At 35.5% G+C, this 17,712-nt stretch overlaps 1 protein-coding gene across 5 annotated transcripts; it reads right to left on the bottom strand.

Annotated features, from left to right (window-relative positions):
* Nucleotides 1-435: 435 nt before the first annotated feature.
* Nucleotides 436-16,700, bottom strand: LOC131634720 (protein TRANSPARENT TESTA 9-like). Of its 5 annotated transcripts, none has more exons than XM_058905345.1 (20): nucleotides 16,269-16,698; nucleotides 16,039-16,090; nucleotides 15,872-15,948; nucleotides 15,658-15,791; nucleotides 15,448-15,544; nucleotides 15,168-15,225; nucleotides 14,096-14,204; nucleotides 13,880-14,000; nucleotides 13,591-13,780; nucleotides 12,424-12,746; nucleotides 11,770-11,858; nucleotides 11,621-11,676; nucleotides 5,705-5,773; nucleotides 5,418-5,558; nucleotides 3,082-3,187; nucleotides 2,692-2,766; nucleotides 2,518-2,567; nucleotides 1,284-1,419; nucleotides 1,031-1,197; nucleotides 436-960 (listed from the first exon to the last, which is right to left on the bottom strand). In XM_058905345.1, the coding sequence occupies exons 1-20, from the start codon at nucleotides 16,511-16,513 to the stop codon at nucleotides 703-705; spliced, it is 2,553 nt and encodes an 850-aa protein (XP_058761328.1). In that variant the 5' UTR covers nucleotides 16,514-16,698; the 3' UTR covers nucleotides 436-702. The 5 variants fall into 5 exon arrangements, 4 of the variants coding, with proteins under 4 accessions (XP_058761328.1, XP_058761329.1, XP_058761327.1 ...); XM_058905346.1 differs by having other exon boundaries at nucleotides 1,284-1,440; nucleotides 15,900-15,948; XM_058905344.1 differs by having other exon boundaries at nucleotides 1,284-1,440; nucleotides 16,269-16,697.
* Between the last annotated feature and the right edge of the window lie 1,012 nt (nucleotides 16,701-17,712).

Genomic DNA, 17,712 nt, shown 5'->3' with positions numbered 1-17,712 from the left:
TGTTCTTGATTAGGAGTGGTCTTGGTGCTTATCTTGTGTAGGACTTTAATTCAGTTGATGGTGGTTCCATACAGGGTGAGATCTAGCATATGGTATCCTAATAGGTGGTGCCTGGTTGGATCCCAAGAGGATACAATGAACATCATAATCAGATAGTACAAGTATAATCCATTAGTACAAAACGTGTTGATAATGAAGCAACAAACAAAAGTGGAAACCCCAAATATATCGGATAGTCCGGCCAATAATCAAGCAACAAACAAGAGAAAATTAAAGCAACAGAAGTGTGTGTGTACATTTAAGAGGAAGTGGCTGTGTAAAATATCAATAATACTGGAGATCACAACACAGGACTGAATCAAAACCTATTCTAACATTAAAATATAATACTAAACAGTGAAAATGATAGCAGCAATTTTTTTAAGGGAATTAAGATAATAAGCAAAGTTCAGGAATTACAGAAACTTTGTACATGAAATCAGTTAATCATCCTGCTAGAGACATACACTATTAGTACATATATGTCTGAGAAATACTGTACATTTTAATATCAGTTATATTACATGCAGCTTAAACCGTATCATGATTACAAAAAATCCAACGATGAAGAACCGTAAAAGTGAGAGACAATAATTCTAAGGGAGGAAAATTGTAAACTTTACGGTAACTCATTACCACAACTTAAACTACCTTTGTCTACAGCTATAATGCAAGATCATTCTGAAGTAATGGAGCAAGCATGTACTCCACGGCTGATCTCTGCTTGGTAACTTCGTTTAGAATTGCAAATTGAGCTTCCTTGCATGCTTTTTCATTTGGGAAGCCTAGGGTCCATCTCCCATCAGCCAAATGATCAGCCATGCTTAGGTTGTTGTCTCTGGCTTTAATTGTATAAAACTGTGGGTCAAAATTTCTTATTCGAAGAAGCAACCACGACGGGTGGTTTTCATCAATTTTAGGCTGTATCAAACAGAAAGAAATTCAGAACCTAGGCTCCGGCCAGCAAAAAGTTAAGACAATATTGACTTACACATAACCCTGCCAGTGGAGCAATTGCAATGACAACACCATGTCGACTACGGAATGGGTGTTTCTCTGCTAGAAGCAACTTTCCAACAATTCCAGATGCTACTGGTATTACATATACATCCCTAATTTCAGAATTTGAAAATGCAATCTGGCATGGAATTCCAGATACTGCAGAAGTTACAGAGAATTAGAAATTAAACAAAAATAATAATTGATGCCAAAGGTACAACCAAGTTTAAATTTATGATGCCCACCCAAAGAAACATTGGACCCAAAGCTAGTAGATGAAACATCTGAAGTTTGGTTTGCCTCAGAATCATTGGTACAAGTGGCAATAGTGTTCAACAATGGCTTCTCAGCCAACACACTTTTGAAAATGAATGTGTTCAGCTGGAAGTGGAGAATAAATGCCTGAATAAATAACTAGCATCAGAGGTTTTCTTCAATAACTGTAGAGATGAGACACCTAAAATGAATGACGAAATTAACACCAGCTATTAAATTCGGGAAAATACATGCACAGATCAGGGTGAACTCATGGTACTTTCTGATTATAAATTACACAGCAAGCATTTGTCCATTTTATCTGATCATATTTTATTGCTTGAATCCTATGTCCAACTACATGTGATCCATATGTCACTTGAAATCTCATGTCAGTAATCAACTAGGACAATAGATCACGAATGTACCTAGTCAATATGACTAATAATACGGACCTGGATTCCCACATTAAAATTTACACACATTCCGGCATTCAAGCTGTTAAATATGCTTAGATCTCAACCCCAAAAGCTAGCTCAAAGGGTGAGGTTCCCCTCACATATTTATACACTTCAAACAAACAACTCCAACAACACCGCTATCAACTTCAACCTAGCCTCACGCCTAGCGTGGACCTGGGTCAAATGCCCATATTGCAGTCCTTAACCCGACTCAATGCTCTATCTCCAACCAATGTGAGACTTTTTCCCATTATACCCCTTCACGCCCAGCACTCTTTTGAGTTTGGTGCGTGGATATAAACGGTGGCCGGCCCATGGTCCCGATAGACTCTGATACCATGTTAAATATGCTTGGATCTCAACCCCAAAAGTCAGCTCAAAGGGTGAGGTTGCCCTCACATATTTATACATTCAACAACCCGGGAACCTAAACAATGTGGGACTTCAAACAAACAACTCCAACAATGCAACTATCAACTTCAACACAGGCAAATCTGAACCAGTAGTAAAATTCAATGGTTCAAAACACATCATTAAAAAACCATTTAGTTTTTTCAATGGCTCAAATTAACTCTGCAATCAGTTTGACAGCAGAGAATTCAAATCCTAATAATACTAAGTTGAAAAGTATTAAGTCATTTTAAGTTTTGTATCCTCATTGAAAACAAACACCCATCTGGGTGTATAATAGAAAGTAACAAGAGATCATTAAATTGTAAAACTAATAATATGAAAGTCAATTGGACAGAATAAATAACAACACCTTCATCGCATCATCCATCCTTTGCCACGCAAAATATGAAGATGTCTCTCCTGTTATAGACATCAACTTACTCTTAATGAAATTGTAATCAATACCTGATACTGTTTAATATCGACATGAAAATACCAATTCATTAAACGACTAATAGTTCACGCAAAGATAACAATACCATACCGTTGATCGATTGTTGGTGAAGAGCAAACTCCAAAATAAATAATGGACTCTTATAGTGAGAAGACTGTTCAAGAGCTGTATGCAAAATGAGGAATGTGTATTAGAGGAAAATATGTACAATGTGTCAAAGATAATTTCTTTTTTGTTTGCACAACAACAACCAGTAAGCCTAATCCAGACAGACAGGCTTAGCTACCTAAATTAAGGGATGCTACTGGACTCGATCCAAAAAAAAAGTCAATGATTCAACAATTTTTCCTTCCTTTTTCTTGTTACAAAATCTATGCAATTTGTTCAGCCATATTAAGCATATAACGACTTATAACTGATCAAAAAACAAGCTATTAACAAATATATATTCAATCTAAAAGTGAACCAAGTAATAAATACCTCTTACACAGCTTTCCCATTCAGTTCTTAGAGCATCTGGAATATGATCAAACCAAATTCCATCAAGTTCTTTCAGAAAGTGGGCACGAGACTGATCATATAAAGTCTGCCAATGGAAACTAGAAACTATAAAACTTTAGAAACTTTGGGTTCATAAATATAACTCGATATTTGGAAGAAATAATGGCATGGATAAATCACATATTTAATTCCTATAGCATGTATATCAATATATCATATCAAAAACTATAAATCAACCACCTAAAGCTATAATCCACATGCAGATTAAAACAATCATGTACTGCCACAAAACTATGGCTTTTAGAATATATCTTCCCAAAACAAAATAGTAGAAAAATCATGATGTTTTCTGTAATTAACTTTCATTGTTTTCATTTATACCATGATGATCCGTTTCCTAGTCTCGTTAGAAAGATTATGCAGTTTTTTGTTTCAAATTTCAATCCCTAAACTGAAAGGACTGTTGATTCTTTTTTCAATATATATTAATACCCTGGGGTGGGTGGGGTAGCTCAGCTGGCAATTGCAAGTTGCATTAAGGGGTGCAAGCTGTTGGTCCAGGGTTCAACTCCTGACAACGGCATTTATTTACCTGTAAACAGGTTGTTGATATTTATAAATCGACTTAAAAAAAATACCCTAAGAAGCACGGATACCTCTAGGAGGAGGTGTGTCGCCGTGGCCGACACGTGTCGGTGTATAACACCAATACGACACGGGTCGAAAAAGTCAAACAAGTGTCTCCTAAAAATTGTGTTTTGTTTTTTGCTTTGACACTCTAAATTGGTATGCAACACCCTTATGACACTCATACAGCATGTGTTAAACAATTGAGACAGTAAGACACTCATACAGCATGTGTTAAACAATTGAGACATATTTTTTAAAAATTGTTTTTTCTTTGCTTCAAACCCACATTATACTTTTTTTTTTGACAAATCTCACACATCCAAAAGGATTAAACATGTATTGAAGCAATATTATAAAGACATAAATTTTGATTAGAATACTTAGATTCCGTTCCACTTTACTTGGATTCTCCTTTACTCAGAGTCACTATGACTCCTCTCTATTTATTCATAGCATGACAGAGGATATTGTTCTACTTATGTATGTTGATGATATGGTTCTCACTGGTTCTGATCATGCATCCATTTAGCGACTTAAACAACAGTTATGGGCCTCGTTTCATATGAAAGATTTTGATAGCCTACATTATTTTATTGAAGTTTCCCACTCTAGAAAGGAATCTTCATACCTTTACAGAAATACATTAATGATCTTCTGCAAGAGACTGGAAAGACAATATGCAAGCTTGCAAGTACACCAATTGATCCAAGCATAAAGGTGGGGAACGCATAAGAAAATATTGTTGTTGATAATGAAATGAATCAAAGGTTAGTCGGAAAACTTATATACCTAACGCATACTAGACCATATATTGCTTTTGCAGTAAGCATAGTCAGCCAATTCATGCCCCAACCAAAGTAGATTCATTTTCATGTTGTGCTCCAAATTGTGCAATATTTGGAAGGAGATCAACTACATGATATTGCGCTTGATATTGCACTTTCCCAGGTGGGAATCTTCTGACTTGTAAGAGTAAAAAATTGCACTTTTGACCAATGGGTCTTAGGGCTCTAATATCATGTTCAAAACCAACTATTCCAATTGCTTAAGCCTTCAGGTGAGAGTATATGAATGGTTTTATTTTATATTGATACTTCTCTCCAACAGTTATGGAAACAAATTTTCCAGAATTTGAAGACATAGCCTATCAATTAGCAAGAGTTTCAGGTCACTGAAAACTTAATAACTTATATGTTAGTATTGAAGTCCAGATTTCACTCCAATCTGTCATCTATGTTCTTTGAAAATCAGCCATACATATTCTACAATAAATCCGCTTAATCAGTTATATGCTCATTTATATGCTTAACTCATCAACTTCAAATCAGAAGACAAGTGTGTGAGCAGAGCATCTACTCCTGGCACATTAGGAGATGCCAGTTTGTGAGCTTGCAATTTAATCATAATTTTTTTTCAAACTTTAGCTTAATCATTTTTATAATCTGATTGTGAGATTGATCTTACTTTTTTTGCATAATAAGTGACATACTACCTTAATTAATATCCACGCAATATTTGAGGCTTTAACAAACAAATTGTAATAGTGATGAATTATACCCAGTGAAACTAGGATTAATTTTGCTTGCCATAATTTGATTAGAAAACTACAATTAGAACTCTGGGCAAGCAGATATCCACTTGCAATAGTGTGTTAAGGAAATTAGCTGAAGTTGTCGAATACTTACGGTGAATAGGAGGAGATTATCACTATTAAGTCCCTCTCTATTGAAGCTAAGTAGCTTTAGTAAGCACCATCCAACATGCCATAGCATCATTGCAGAGAGGGATTGCTGGAAGGCCATGACCTTCAGGAGGGCGTTTACAATCTGTTAAATTTAATATGACATGGTTATTTCGTTACCATGGTGTGTGCTATATGGAACAAAATTTGAGAAAATTAAAACAACATAACAAAAATAATAACCAAGAATAAATTGATCAAAGAGATTTAAAATAACATTGTTATATATACCTCAGGCATAAATCTAGTGAAGATACTACCATCTGCAGGCTTAGAAGTTGACGAACTATTAGTTTTCATCTGAAACAGACAGAAGAAAGAAAAAGAAATCACATTTAATAACATGGTCCATCTAACACCAACAGCTTTTAGTTCAATAATCAGGGGAAAGTATTTTAAATATAATTTGGTATAAATGAATTGTGAGCGGGAATAATCAAACACTAACTCAGTAAATTTGTAACTTGCAAGCTGGCAATGGTAGATGTCTATTCCCAAACTTGAAGGGAAGTGTTGTGTAATATAATTAGTAGAGATTTGATTACATAATTAAGACATATTTGATTAAAAATGATTTGTACAATTGTCATTCTATTTTAATTCCTTAATCAGGATTGATGTAGCCAATATATAATTTGAAATCATTCCCTGTATACACAATAAGAAATGAAATTCATACTACTTTTACCAAGATTCCTCTTTTTTGTAATTTCTCCAACAATAGGAGTATGTAACTATGGGGAAAAAACTAACTTTAAAAGAAGAATTGAGTAGAAGCATGTTAACCTCAAATATGAGAGTGAGGAAGAACAGAAGTCATAAGTAAATATTTGTGGAGGCAATATTGTACTTGGATACAGATATTTCAGCATGGTTAAAAAAAATACTCAATTTCTAGTATACATGATCCTTAACATGGCATAGTATAAATTCTAAAGATTATGTTAGAAATTAAAATAATTAATTCTGCATTTTCCATTAATTCTGCATTTTCCAAGTAGTTAATACATTGTTTGGTTCTATGTATCTTGGTAAACTGTATTAGTTTAATTCCTTGTAAATTGCACATAATTATGTATTACCCTAATAAGTTGTAACAAATGATTATAAATAAAGCTTTATGCTGAGAGCAGTGTATCTCAAGCACATTCATAACATTTTCTCTCTGTTTTTCTCTCATGGTATCAGAGCTCCTAATCTAGGAGACTCTGCTTCCGCTGATCATTCTTTAGGAAATCTGACAGGGCATTTTTATGCTGTCAAACCCTTAAATCTTGACTGGGCAACTCTTGCTGTCAAGTTCTTTCAATTAAACATTATTTCTTCTTTCCGGTAGCTGTCTGTCCAGCCGCTGTTTATACATTTTATTGCACTAAAATACTATGGAGGAGGAGATTGTAAATCCATTTGCTCAAGGAGGAAGTTCTCAAGTCCAGAATAACCAAGAATTACAGAACATCCAGCCTGCTTATAGACTAAATGGGAAAAATTATTTGAAGTGGGCCCAACTTATCCGTACTGTGTTAAAAGGAAAAGGTAAAATCAGTCACTTAATTGGTACTGGTCCTGCAGAGGGAGATCCAACTTTTACTGCATGGGATGAGAAAGACTCGATGATTATGGCATGGCTATGGAACTCAATGATTCCGGAGATTAGTGATACTTGCATGTGTCTTAGCACTGCAAAAGATATTTGGGATGCAATAGAGCAAACTTATTCGAAGGCCAAAGATGCTGCCCAAGTTTATGATGTGAAGGTGAAAACAGTTGCTGCTAAGCAAGGAAATAAATCGGTCACAGAATATGCCAACCAATTGAAGTCTCTTTGGATGGAATTGGATCACTATAGAGTGATAAAAACTCACTGTGCAGCAAACTCAGCAGTTCTTAAGGAGTTTATTGAACAGGATAGAGTCTATGACTTTCTTGTGGGATTAAATTCTGAATTTGATCAGGTAAGAATTCAGATTCTAGGAAAGCCTCAAGTTCCTTCCTTAAATGAGGTTGTTGCAATCGTAAGAAGTGAGGAGAGTAGAAGAAATTTAATGCTAGATACTCCATCTATTGAAAGTTCAGCCATGATAGTTGAAAATCCTAAAGGTGGTGGACAAGCAAAGGTGGAAAAGAAGGGCGAATTATGGTGTACTTACTGTAATAAGCCGCGGCATACTCGTGAGAAGTGTGGGAAGTTGCATGGAAAGCCTTCTAGTCGTGAAGAAGGACAAAGAGGAGGCGTTCCCGGAGGTGTATCTCGCAAAAATAATAGGGCTTATGTTGCTGAAAAAGTTGAAGAAAACAAGGCAGAATCTTCAAATAATTCTGGATTAAACAGCCTTAACCAAGAAGAGATTGAAAAAATGAAGGCTTTCCTTAATAGCTTGGAGAAACCAAAAGGTACTTGTACTCTGGCGTATTCAGGTATGCTTCCAATTTCATTCGGGTTTAATGCCTCAAATATACTTTCTACTTCCCTTTGGATCTTAGATTCAGGAGCCACAGACCATATGACACCTTCATCCAAGTACTTCTCGACATATCACCCTAGTCCTAGTAATAAGAAAATTTCCACTGCTGATGGTACTCTAGTAACAGTGGCTGGTATTGGAGACATCCAAATAACTCCTTCCATTGTCTTAAAAAATGTCCTTCATGTTCCAAAATTGTGCACAAATCTAGTCTCTATACAAAAACTTACTAAAGATTTATCTTGTGTTGTAATTTTTCACAACCACCATTGTGTATTCCAGGACAAGGATTCGGGGAGGACGATTGGACATGCTAGAGAAGGGAATGGCCTTTACTATCTTGAAGAACCAAATCAGCTTGTTACCACAAAGAATCACTTGTCTTGCTCACTAATGTCAGAGTCACATCTCACAAGCAAAGAGAAAATAATGCTTTTCCATTGTCGATTAGGACATCCCTCTTTTGGAGCTATCAAATTTATGTTTCCTTCTTTGTTTTCTAAAGTGAAAAATGAGACTTTTCATTGTGAAGTATGTGAAATTGCAAAACATAAGCGTGTACCTTTTCCTTTGAATAATAAAAGATGCACAATTCCTTTTCATCTTGTCCATACTGATGTTTGGGGGCCATCCGCTACTCCAAGTGTGTCTGGGGCTAGATGGTTCGTTACTTTCATAGATGATTGTACCCGAGTAACTTGGTTGTTCCTTCTTAAGAATAAATCTGAAGTAAGTACCGCTCTTCCACTTTTTCTCTCAATGATTAAAAATCAATTCGGTACAAATATCAAAAGAATCAGATCTGATAATGGGAAAGAGTTCTTCAATCATGTCATTACTCTTTTTTGTGAAAAAGAAGGAATAATTCATGAATCCTCTTGTGTAAAAACCCCACAACAAAACGGAATTGCTGAAAGAAAAAATGGTCATCTTCTTGACCAAACTCGGGCATTGTTGTTCCAAAATAATGTTCCAAAGTATCTTTGGGGAGAAGTTGTTCTTACAGCAACATACCTCATTAATCGGCTACCTTCTAGAGTGTTGGAATTAAGGAGTCCTATGGATATTCTTTCGTCCTTTTATCCAAACATTTCAACCACTAATAATCTTGTCCCACGAGTCTTTGGGTGTGTCTCGTTTGTTCATATCCATAGTCAAGGTAGGGGAAAGCTTGATCCAAGAGCTCTCAAATGTGTCTTTGTTGGATACTCTACTACTCAAAAAGGATATAAGTGTTACCACCCTCCATCAAAAAAATTATTTGTGTCTAGAGATGTTACCTTTCATGAAGGAGAAGCCTACTTCACTCAACCTTATCTTCAAGGCCTCTTAATGAAGATAAGGGTAATTCTGTTGAAACTCTTATTCTTAATGAAGATAAGGGTAATTCTGTTGAAACTCTTATTCTTCCTAATCTTGAAATGAATTCTCATGAAGCAGTGAATTCTCATGAAGCAGTGAATGAAAACAAATTTGAGAAAGAAGCACTGGCAGAAAACAGAGCTGAAACTGACATGCTGGCAGAAAACAGATCAAAAATTGACAAGTTTGGAAAGAATTTAGTGTATACAAGAAGATTAAAGGCCATTCCCGAATCAACAAATGTCCAAGAGACCGATCCAAGTCCTTTAACACAGGTAACAGATTCTGATTTTTCTATTTTACATGATATTCCAGCCCCACATATTGAAATAGGAAGCTCAGAAATTAAAGATAACCATGACCTCCCAATTGCCATTAGAAAGGGCGTTAGAGAATGTACAAAAAAGCCACTCTATCCTATCTCAAATTATATTTCATTTCAAAAATTTTCTCAGACCCATAAAACCTTTCTTGCAAACCTAAATACCATCCAAATTCCCAAAAATATTTTTGAGGCATTATCTGATGAAAATTGGAAATATGCTATGGATATAGAAATGGAGGCATTAGAGAAGAATAAGACATGGCAGTTGGTTACTTTGCCGGAAGGCAAGAAACCGGTTGGATGCAAGTGGGTGTATACAGTAAAATATAGGGCTGATGGGACAATTGAGAGGTTCAAAGCAAGGCTGGTTGCTAAAGGTTTCACACAAACCTATGGCATTGATTATTCAGAAACTTTTGCCCCGGTGGCAAAGATGAATACGGTTCGAGTTATATTATCCCTTGCTGCCAATTACGGGTGGGAATTGCAACAATTCGATGTGAAAAACGCATTCTTACATGGAGAGCTTGAGGAAGAAATTTATATGGAGGTCCCACCAGGATATACAAAAAAGGTTGCTGCCAATTCTGTTTGTAAGTTGCAAAAGGCATTATATGGATTGAAACAGTCACCTCGGGCTTGGTTTGGAAGATTTACTAAGGCTATGACAACATTAGGCTACAAACAAAGTAATGGAGATCATACACTGTTTATTAAACACTCTACTTCCGGGGGAGTAACAGTGTTGTTGGTATATGTTGATGACATCATTGTGACTGGAAATGATTGGAAAGAACAACAACTCTTAACTCAACATTTAGCAAAAGAGTTTGAAATTAAAACCCTTGGAAGGCTGAAGTATTTTTTAGGAATAGAGGTGGCTCACTCAAAAAGGGGTATTTTCATATCTCAACAAAAGTATATCATAGATCTGCTCAAGGAAACAGGTAAGCTTGCTTGCAAACCCGTGGGCAGTCCTATCGATCCAAGCCATAAGTTGGGTAATGTGGAAGAAGGTGCGGTAGTGGATAAAGAAATGTATCAAAGATTGGTTGGAAGATTAATTTACCTTTCCCACACTAGGCCAGATATCGCATTTGCTGTAAGTGTAGTTAGTCAATTTATGCACAATCCAAAGGAAGTTCATTTACTTGCAGCTCATAGAATTTTACAATATCTCAAGGGAACTCCTGGAAAAGGGATTTTGTTTAAAAGGAATGGGAGTGCTACCTTTGAGGCATATACGGATGCTGATTACGCGGGTTCAGCTACTGATCGGAGGTCCACTACAGGGTATTGTACATTTCTCGGAGGAAATCTTGTAACTTGGAGAAGTAAAAAGCAAAATGTTGTGGCTCGATCCAGTGCTGAAGCTGAGTTTCGAGCTATGGCACAAGGTATTTGTGAATTACTTTGGTTGAAGATTATTTTAGAGGATTTGAAGATTAAATGGGATGGACCTATGAAGCTCTTTTGTGATAATAAGTCAGCAATTAGTATAGCTCACAATCCAGTTCAACATGACCAAACAAAACACATTGAAGTGGATAGACATTTTATCAAAGAGAAGCTCGATTGCGGTTTGATTTGCACTCCTTATGTTCCTTCACAAGGTCAACTTACGGATGTCTTCACCAAAGGATTGAGCTGCCCTAATTTTGAAAAAATTGTGTCCAAGCTGGGAATGGAGAATACCTATTCACCAGCTTGAGGGGGAGTGTTGGAAATTAAAATAATTAATTCTGCATTTTCCATTAATTCTGCATTTTCCAAGTAGTTAATACATTGTTTACTAGGTTTTATGTATCTTGGTCAACTGTATTAGTTTAATTCCTTGTAAATTGCACATAATTATGTATTACCCTAGTAAGTTGTAACAAATGATTATAAATAAAGCTTTATGCTGAGAGCAGTGTATCTCAAGCACATTCATAACATTTTCTCTCTGTTTTTCTCTCTGATTATCTTGCTCAATTCAAATTAATGGATGCTTACCATAACATCCCCAGTCCCATATAGCCCTATTATTGGAGATAAGAAACAATCAAGATCTGCAAAACTTGCATGAAAAAGCAACAAACAATTAATTTAATGCATACAAAAAGACAATTGTTAGGATACATAAGGGACGGAAATAACGATACCTTTACTTTCTGCCAAAATGAGCAACAGAAATATAGATGCTAACAATTGTCTGCAATCCTCAGAGAAAACAAATTCAAGTATTCCTCTCCTGCAACACAACGATAGCAATTTCATTATATGTACATTTAGATACACGGGATCATAATACATAAATGGTCAGCCTCCTTAGATGCTTTCTCCAGATGTCTACTACTTCTATAGCATTACTATTAATCTGGGAATTTCATTTATCCATATTCATTATTCTTCCAGTAACCTGGTCCTTTCTATATGAAATAAGGTTCTTTTCTCATCTCTCAAACTTCCATCTGGGTCTTCTTTCAAGCATATATATGCAAACAAATGGAAAATAATGGATGATCAAGAGCAAAGGCAGGACAAAACAATCTCAACACTATAAAGTCTATAATGGAATTTACACATAAGAAACAATGACAAAATATGAAGAACAAAAATACTGACACATACTCCCTCCATTCCTATTTATAAGCAAATTTTGAATTTTTAGATTCATTGAATAAATGTTGTATTTGGATGATATAAAGATTAGATACATTCATTATCCAATGCATGTAAAAAGTTAAAATTTGCTTATAAATAAGAAAGGAGGGAGTAAGAAACAATGACAAAATATGAATAACAAAAATACCAACCTTTTGGAACAAATCTCATCAGTTCTAAAACCAGACATGAAATCTTCCCAATGAGCACCTAAATAGTTCCCAGTGATGCTCTCAGCTCCATCTAACTCTGGAGCATAACATATAGTTCTTTCAATTTCACTCAGGCACTTCGCAAAAGGTTTAACACCGTCATGGCCGTCAGTAGCATTCCCTTCACTCCGAACTCTCCCGTTTAAGTTCAAAAAATGACACAAGATAACACATGCCACATTGTTAACAATGCTTCTTCCACCTACAATTTGAAGAAGGCGGGATACAATATATAGTGAAGAGACAGCAGATAAACTTGACTCCTGGGGCAAAGAAAATGTTTCAATGAGCACATCATGTAGTAAAAGTTTAAATAGAAGTCATCTATGACAAGCGCAACTGGAATGTAAGAGTTTCACCAGCAAGATTTGTTTAAATTTATTTCCTTTTATAACTATTTTGTCCATTTAACTAGTTAGAAAACCATAAGAATCAGCTAAAACATAAGCACAAGGGGAAAAAATTTATTGAAGTGTGATGATTTGACAGTTCTCTCTTCCTAAATATAAAACTAAAATGACATTAAATACAAGTCAAAAGTAAGAAATGCTTAAAAATAAGAAGTGGGATTTTGTGAAGGATTTTTTCCTCTCTTTCCAATTACAAGAAAACAGAACTATGGGATTTTGGAAAAGCAAGGACCCGTTTAATTTTTGAAAATATTTTCTATGTTCATTTCCTAAAACATGTATTAGTTTTAGTTGTCAGCAATGAGAAAACAATCTTTTAAAGTGAGTCATTATGATGGAAAGAAGATAAAACACTGCAGAAAATAATGAAAATAGCTCTTTCAATATTTTCATTGCTTCCAGAAATGCAAGATAATTTTTCACTTCAAGAGTGTCTTTTCTTCTAGTTAACAAGACTAACAAAATTTAGAAAATTAAAATAGAAGGAGCATAAAGTTTTGAATATCAAATGAAGGCATTCACAGAATCACAGTCAATCATAATATTTATTATAGTTTAAATATTCAGGATTTAGCGGGAACAACCCAATCATGATTAACATACTTGAACATTAAAGTCAATCTAGAGATGGTATAAAACTAACATAAACTAAAATTCAAGGTTGACAAGTTTACATGAAGTTTTCTCATCAGCTTACATCATTATCTTTTGAAACTAGTAATGAGAATAGTGCAGGAAACACGAGCCCATTCAGCAGATTTTCAGTAACCAGTTTGGTCAAACGTGGCTTGCCAACACTAAGAATGTCTTTGAAGTAGTACAGTTCATCCACAATTTTATCAGATTGAAGAATCAGCTCATTTTTTCTTTTTTGAGTTTCCATCTCCCTGCTTCAATGTGGGGAAGTTAGCTCTTCAGAAGTTAGAAGTATCCAAGCATATGTAAAGCAGCAGGAATTATCTCTTCAAGAGTTAAAGTGAAAATACCCTTTATCATAAAGAATAACGTCTAAGTTGAAGCATAGATCTCTTAATTTATGAACTAGGTCGGAGAAATATTCAGAAACCGGAGGAGTCAATATAAATTGATACACCATGTCATCACTAACTGTAAAACCAAGACAAAAGCTTGTAAAATTTAGAAACGCATACTGCACCGGAGCATGCTTATAGGAAGTTGAAAGCAAAATAGCAGCAGTATACCATTGTATATATTTAGAACTAATGAACGTATTGCTGTCTGAATCATCTTTTCCTCATGATGAGCAAATCTTAAAGCCTCGGTGTACAAAGGAAAGGAGACTACAGCATCCTGCAGTTGAATTTTGAAACAAAGAATCTTTAAATACTTGTTGCCAAACTCTGCTGGACAAAAAGGCATCTCCATCACAAGTTAACTGACAATAATTTTGATGATAGCCCTGGTATTTAATTAGAGAGAAGATGGATAATCTCCGTCATAATAGAACAACATTGTATAACTATAAAGGTCTACACCGCCGAAGACCAAAGATCTCAACAATTTCTCAATAAGAAATATCTCCATCTCAGCCTCTCATCTTATTCATGGAACCCTAGTGTTTTTTTGTTTCATAATTCTAGCCTCAGCATTCTCTTTTATCACTGCAATCCTGGTTCTTGGCGTACAATCCTTCACTTTTTCCTTCATTTCTAGCTCCCAAGATTCTCATTCCATTTCTTAGAACAACAACATTCTTCTGTCAGTTTTCTCCTAAATTTGCAATCTCTTTCTTTAGTTATCCAATTATCCAAGTATATGCTTCTTCATTTTTGCTTACCCTAACCACTATTTGTATCCGTCAATGTGCACTTCCCACAGGCCATAGTTAATAGTTGATAGAAGCTTGGTAAGTTGGTATGTTATTAGAAAGAACATGGATAATCTCCACGGTTAAAACAATAATGTTGAACTTCGAGGGTTTGCACCTCTCTAGCCTAAAGGCCTCAATATTTTCTCAAATGACATTGACAAGCCAGATGTCCCTCTCAAGCAACATGCCGCCTTCTAAATATGTCGACCCAACTAACCTAGCAAACCAACTAACTCTCTCACCAAAAAATAATTAATGCTGGTAGAGACCTAAAAGGAATGGTTTCTACCTTGCATCATATTCACAAATGGTATGTAAAAGGTTTCCCATACTACTAAACAAGGCAGGGAGCACATGTGTAATTTTAACTGATATATTTCTCAACTAGAACATTAAAGATTAAACACAGCAACAAACCATTATATTTATGAGTTTTAGCTTACCCCTTGAACCTTCACGAGGAGGCAAAGTGTGTCTCCGTTTATTTTACCACTAATAGCCCTGAATGAAGAAATCAACCAAGAAAAAATTATTTATGTTCAGATTAAATTATGATAACAAGACAGGAATGGTGAAAACAATACTACTCGGCAACCAAGTAAAAACCTAAAAAGAGGAGACTTGGAGGAAAAAGCTAAGACATATAGCTGTGCCTGCATGTCCCTATCTATAAGCAGAGATGACTTCCAAAAAATGCAGATGAAAGGCAAAAAGGATCACAACCTTAGAAAAGACACATAGTATGAAGCTAAGTCTCCCCCGTCAAATTTGTAGGGATGCGAAATAATGTTGTTAATATAACCATTGCTGAAGCAATAGTCTGCAACATGCAAATATGAAACAGCAAATCATAATAAGTACTAGTACATAAACAGTTCAGGCTTAGAAGAATACGAGCTTAGCCATAGATACAAAAAATATTAACTATCTTACAAATTGCTTGTTCGCTCTCCATATTTTGAATCATTATGCTCAGATACTGAAGCAGCGGTGCCTCAATCTTTGAATTTTCACTAGTCTTAAGTATTCGAACAAAATCCGCAAGCACTTGGTTTTCCATGAAACATCTAAATATTTACTATCATCAGTCACAAATTATCATCACCAAAATAATATCAAAAATGAAATTTCAACAACAAATTCATACTCAAAAATTAAAGGATCTTGTCTATCACCATAGGTTACTATCTCCACAATACACTGCAATAAATCCTCTACATATTCCTGCAGCAAACAACAAGCATAATTACATTATACTTTTCTTTCTAAAAAAAGACGATGCACGCAAATTTTGCACAAATTCACTGGTGTTACCCTATTATGCTCGTTAACGACTTTGATTTTCTGCAGTTCAGTAATTACACATCTGAAAAACAACATCAAGATCGAAGATCCATTAGCACCAAAAAAATTCATAACAAACACTAATCAAAAGAAACAAGTGCATGCATGCTCAAGAAAAACCTAAAAAATGTGCTATAGAAACTAAATTTGATTAAACAGAGGATCAAGATCTGAAATGAAACCCTAACGAGTGAACTTACTTGAAGTGTTGAACGGAGAAGCGATCGATGGATCGCCAGAAGGAGCTGAACATGGCGATGGTGAGAATGAGAATGAAGGGAACCGCGACGATGAAAGTTCGGTGTGGAATTTGAAGGTTGGGGTGCGAATAGAAGAAACAGTGTTGGTGTTTTGCATTGTAGAATGGGAACAAAAAGGGTTGAATTGAGAGTGGTTTTGGTTTAGTTTTTGTTTGGTTGTTTGGTGAGAAAGTGGTAACAACCATTCAACGTTTGAAACTTGGAAGTGTGATTAACAGCCATGCAGAGATACGTGCTGCAGATTGGAGCCCGGAACGTGCCGGTAGTGGAAGGAGAATTCCGTTTAGCCTTGTCATCACTTGTGTTATAGGTGGATATTGCAAATATATATTTTATCCAATCACTAATAAAAAGAAGAAGAAAATAATTTCAAACTTCATTAATTTTCAAAATCTACTATTTTATCTATTAAAGTTCAATTTTTTTTAATGAAGCCTTATATATTAAAAAGGAAACATTACAAAAATCCATAATGAAATTCCTACAAGGGATAATCTAGTTAAAAGAGGAGTTATGGGACTTGGGAATGATAGGTGTATTGGAGAGTGTGGGAATGAAGAATCGATTCCTCACCTTTTTTTTTAGTGTCTTATTTTTACAGGTGTTTAGAGCTCTATTTGCAAATGGATTGAAGTGAATGCAGTGTTGCCTAATGTCGGATGGCAGCATATAGAACAATTTGAGGCACTGCTTGGAGAAGAGAGATCGTCTTCTAAAAAGTTGGTTGTGATCTGGTTCGCATGTGTGTGGTGCATTTGGAAGGCAAGGAACGATAAAAAATTTCGAATTGATGAAATCAATCTGGAAAAAATCATTGAAGAGGTCAAGTTGACATCTTGGGAATGGTTGAAGTTAAAAGCAAATTTGATAGAGGACGGCATTAGCCAATGGTTCACGACACCAAAATCTTGCCTCGGTATTAGTACAGATTGAAGCAACACATCTCTGTCATCGAGTTCAGGTTGGTGGTGATGTTTCGCAGGTGGTAGCCTATTTTTTCTTTCGGCGAAATCAGACTGTGTTACTGGTGTCTAATGCTTGAGTGCAAATGGAGTTTTGTTGGGTGTTGTAGCAGTGTAATTCGGAGTTGTTGCGGGAGTTTATGTTTGTATGTCGTTGTTCTTGGAGGAGAGTGTAGGGTGTCTCTCTTTGGATTGGATCTGTATTGGGTAGGTGTTGGATGTTGTGATAGATTTAATGGTTAGATATCTTTGGTTTTTTATTGATATGTATGTGTAATAATTCTGGATGGTGTCTGTTGGGCATGTATTAGTCCGGCTGATGGTATGTAATTGGTTTCTTGCGCTAGCATCCCTTATGCTAGCTATCTTATTGGCTTAATAATATTACTCTTTTTGCCTTCTTCAAAAAAATGATGGAATAG

The sequence above is a fragment of the Vicia villosa genome, unplaced genomic scaffold, assembly GCF_029867415.1.
Source record: "Vicia villosa cultivar HV-30 ecotype Madison, WI unplaced genomic scaffold, Vvil1.0 ctg.001340F_1_1, whole genome shotgun sequence".
Classification (NCBI taxonomy): Eukaryota; Viridiplantae; Streptophyta; class Magnoliopsida; order Fabales; family Fabaceae; genus Vicia; species Vicia villosa.
The sequence above is the reverse complement of the archived record's forward strand: the minus strand, read 5'-3'. Positions and strand labels throughout refer to the sequence as shown.

Bases quoted from the DNA above. Each gene is read 5' to 3' on its own strand.
- LOC131634720 (XM_058905344.1), bottom strand. From the start codon at position 16,513: ATGGTTGTTACCACTTTCTCACCAAACAACCAAACAAAAACTAAACCA. The intron at 14,205-15,167 runs GTAAGCTAAAAC...ATTCAACTGCAG, and splicing joins TCCTCGTGAAGGTTCAAGGG to GATGCTGTAGTCTCCTTTCC. The intron at 13,781-13,879 runs GTATTTTCACTT...ACATTGAAGCAG, and splicing joins GTTATTCTTTATGATAAAGG to GGAGATGGAAACTCAAAAAA.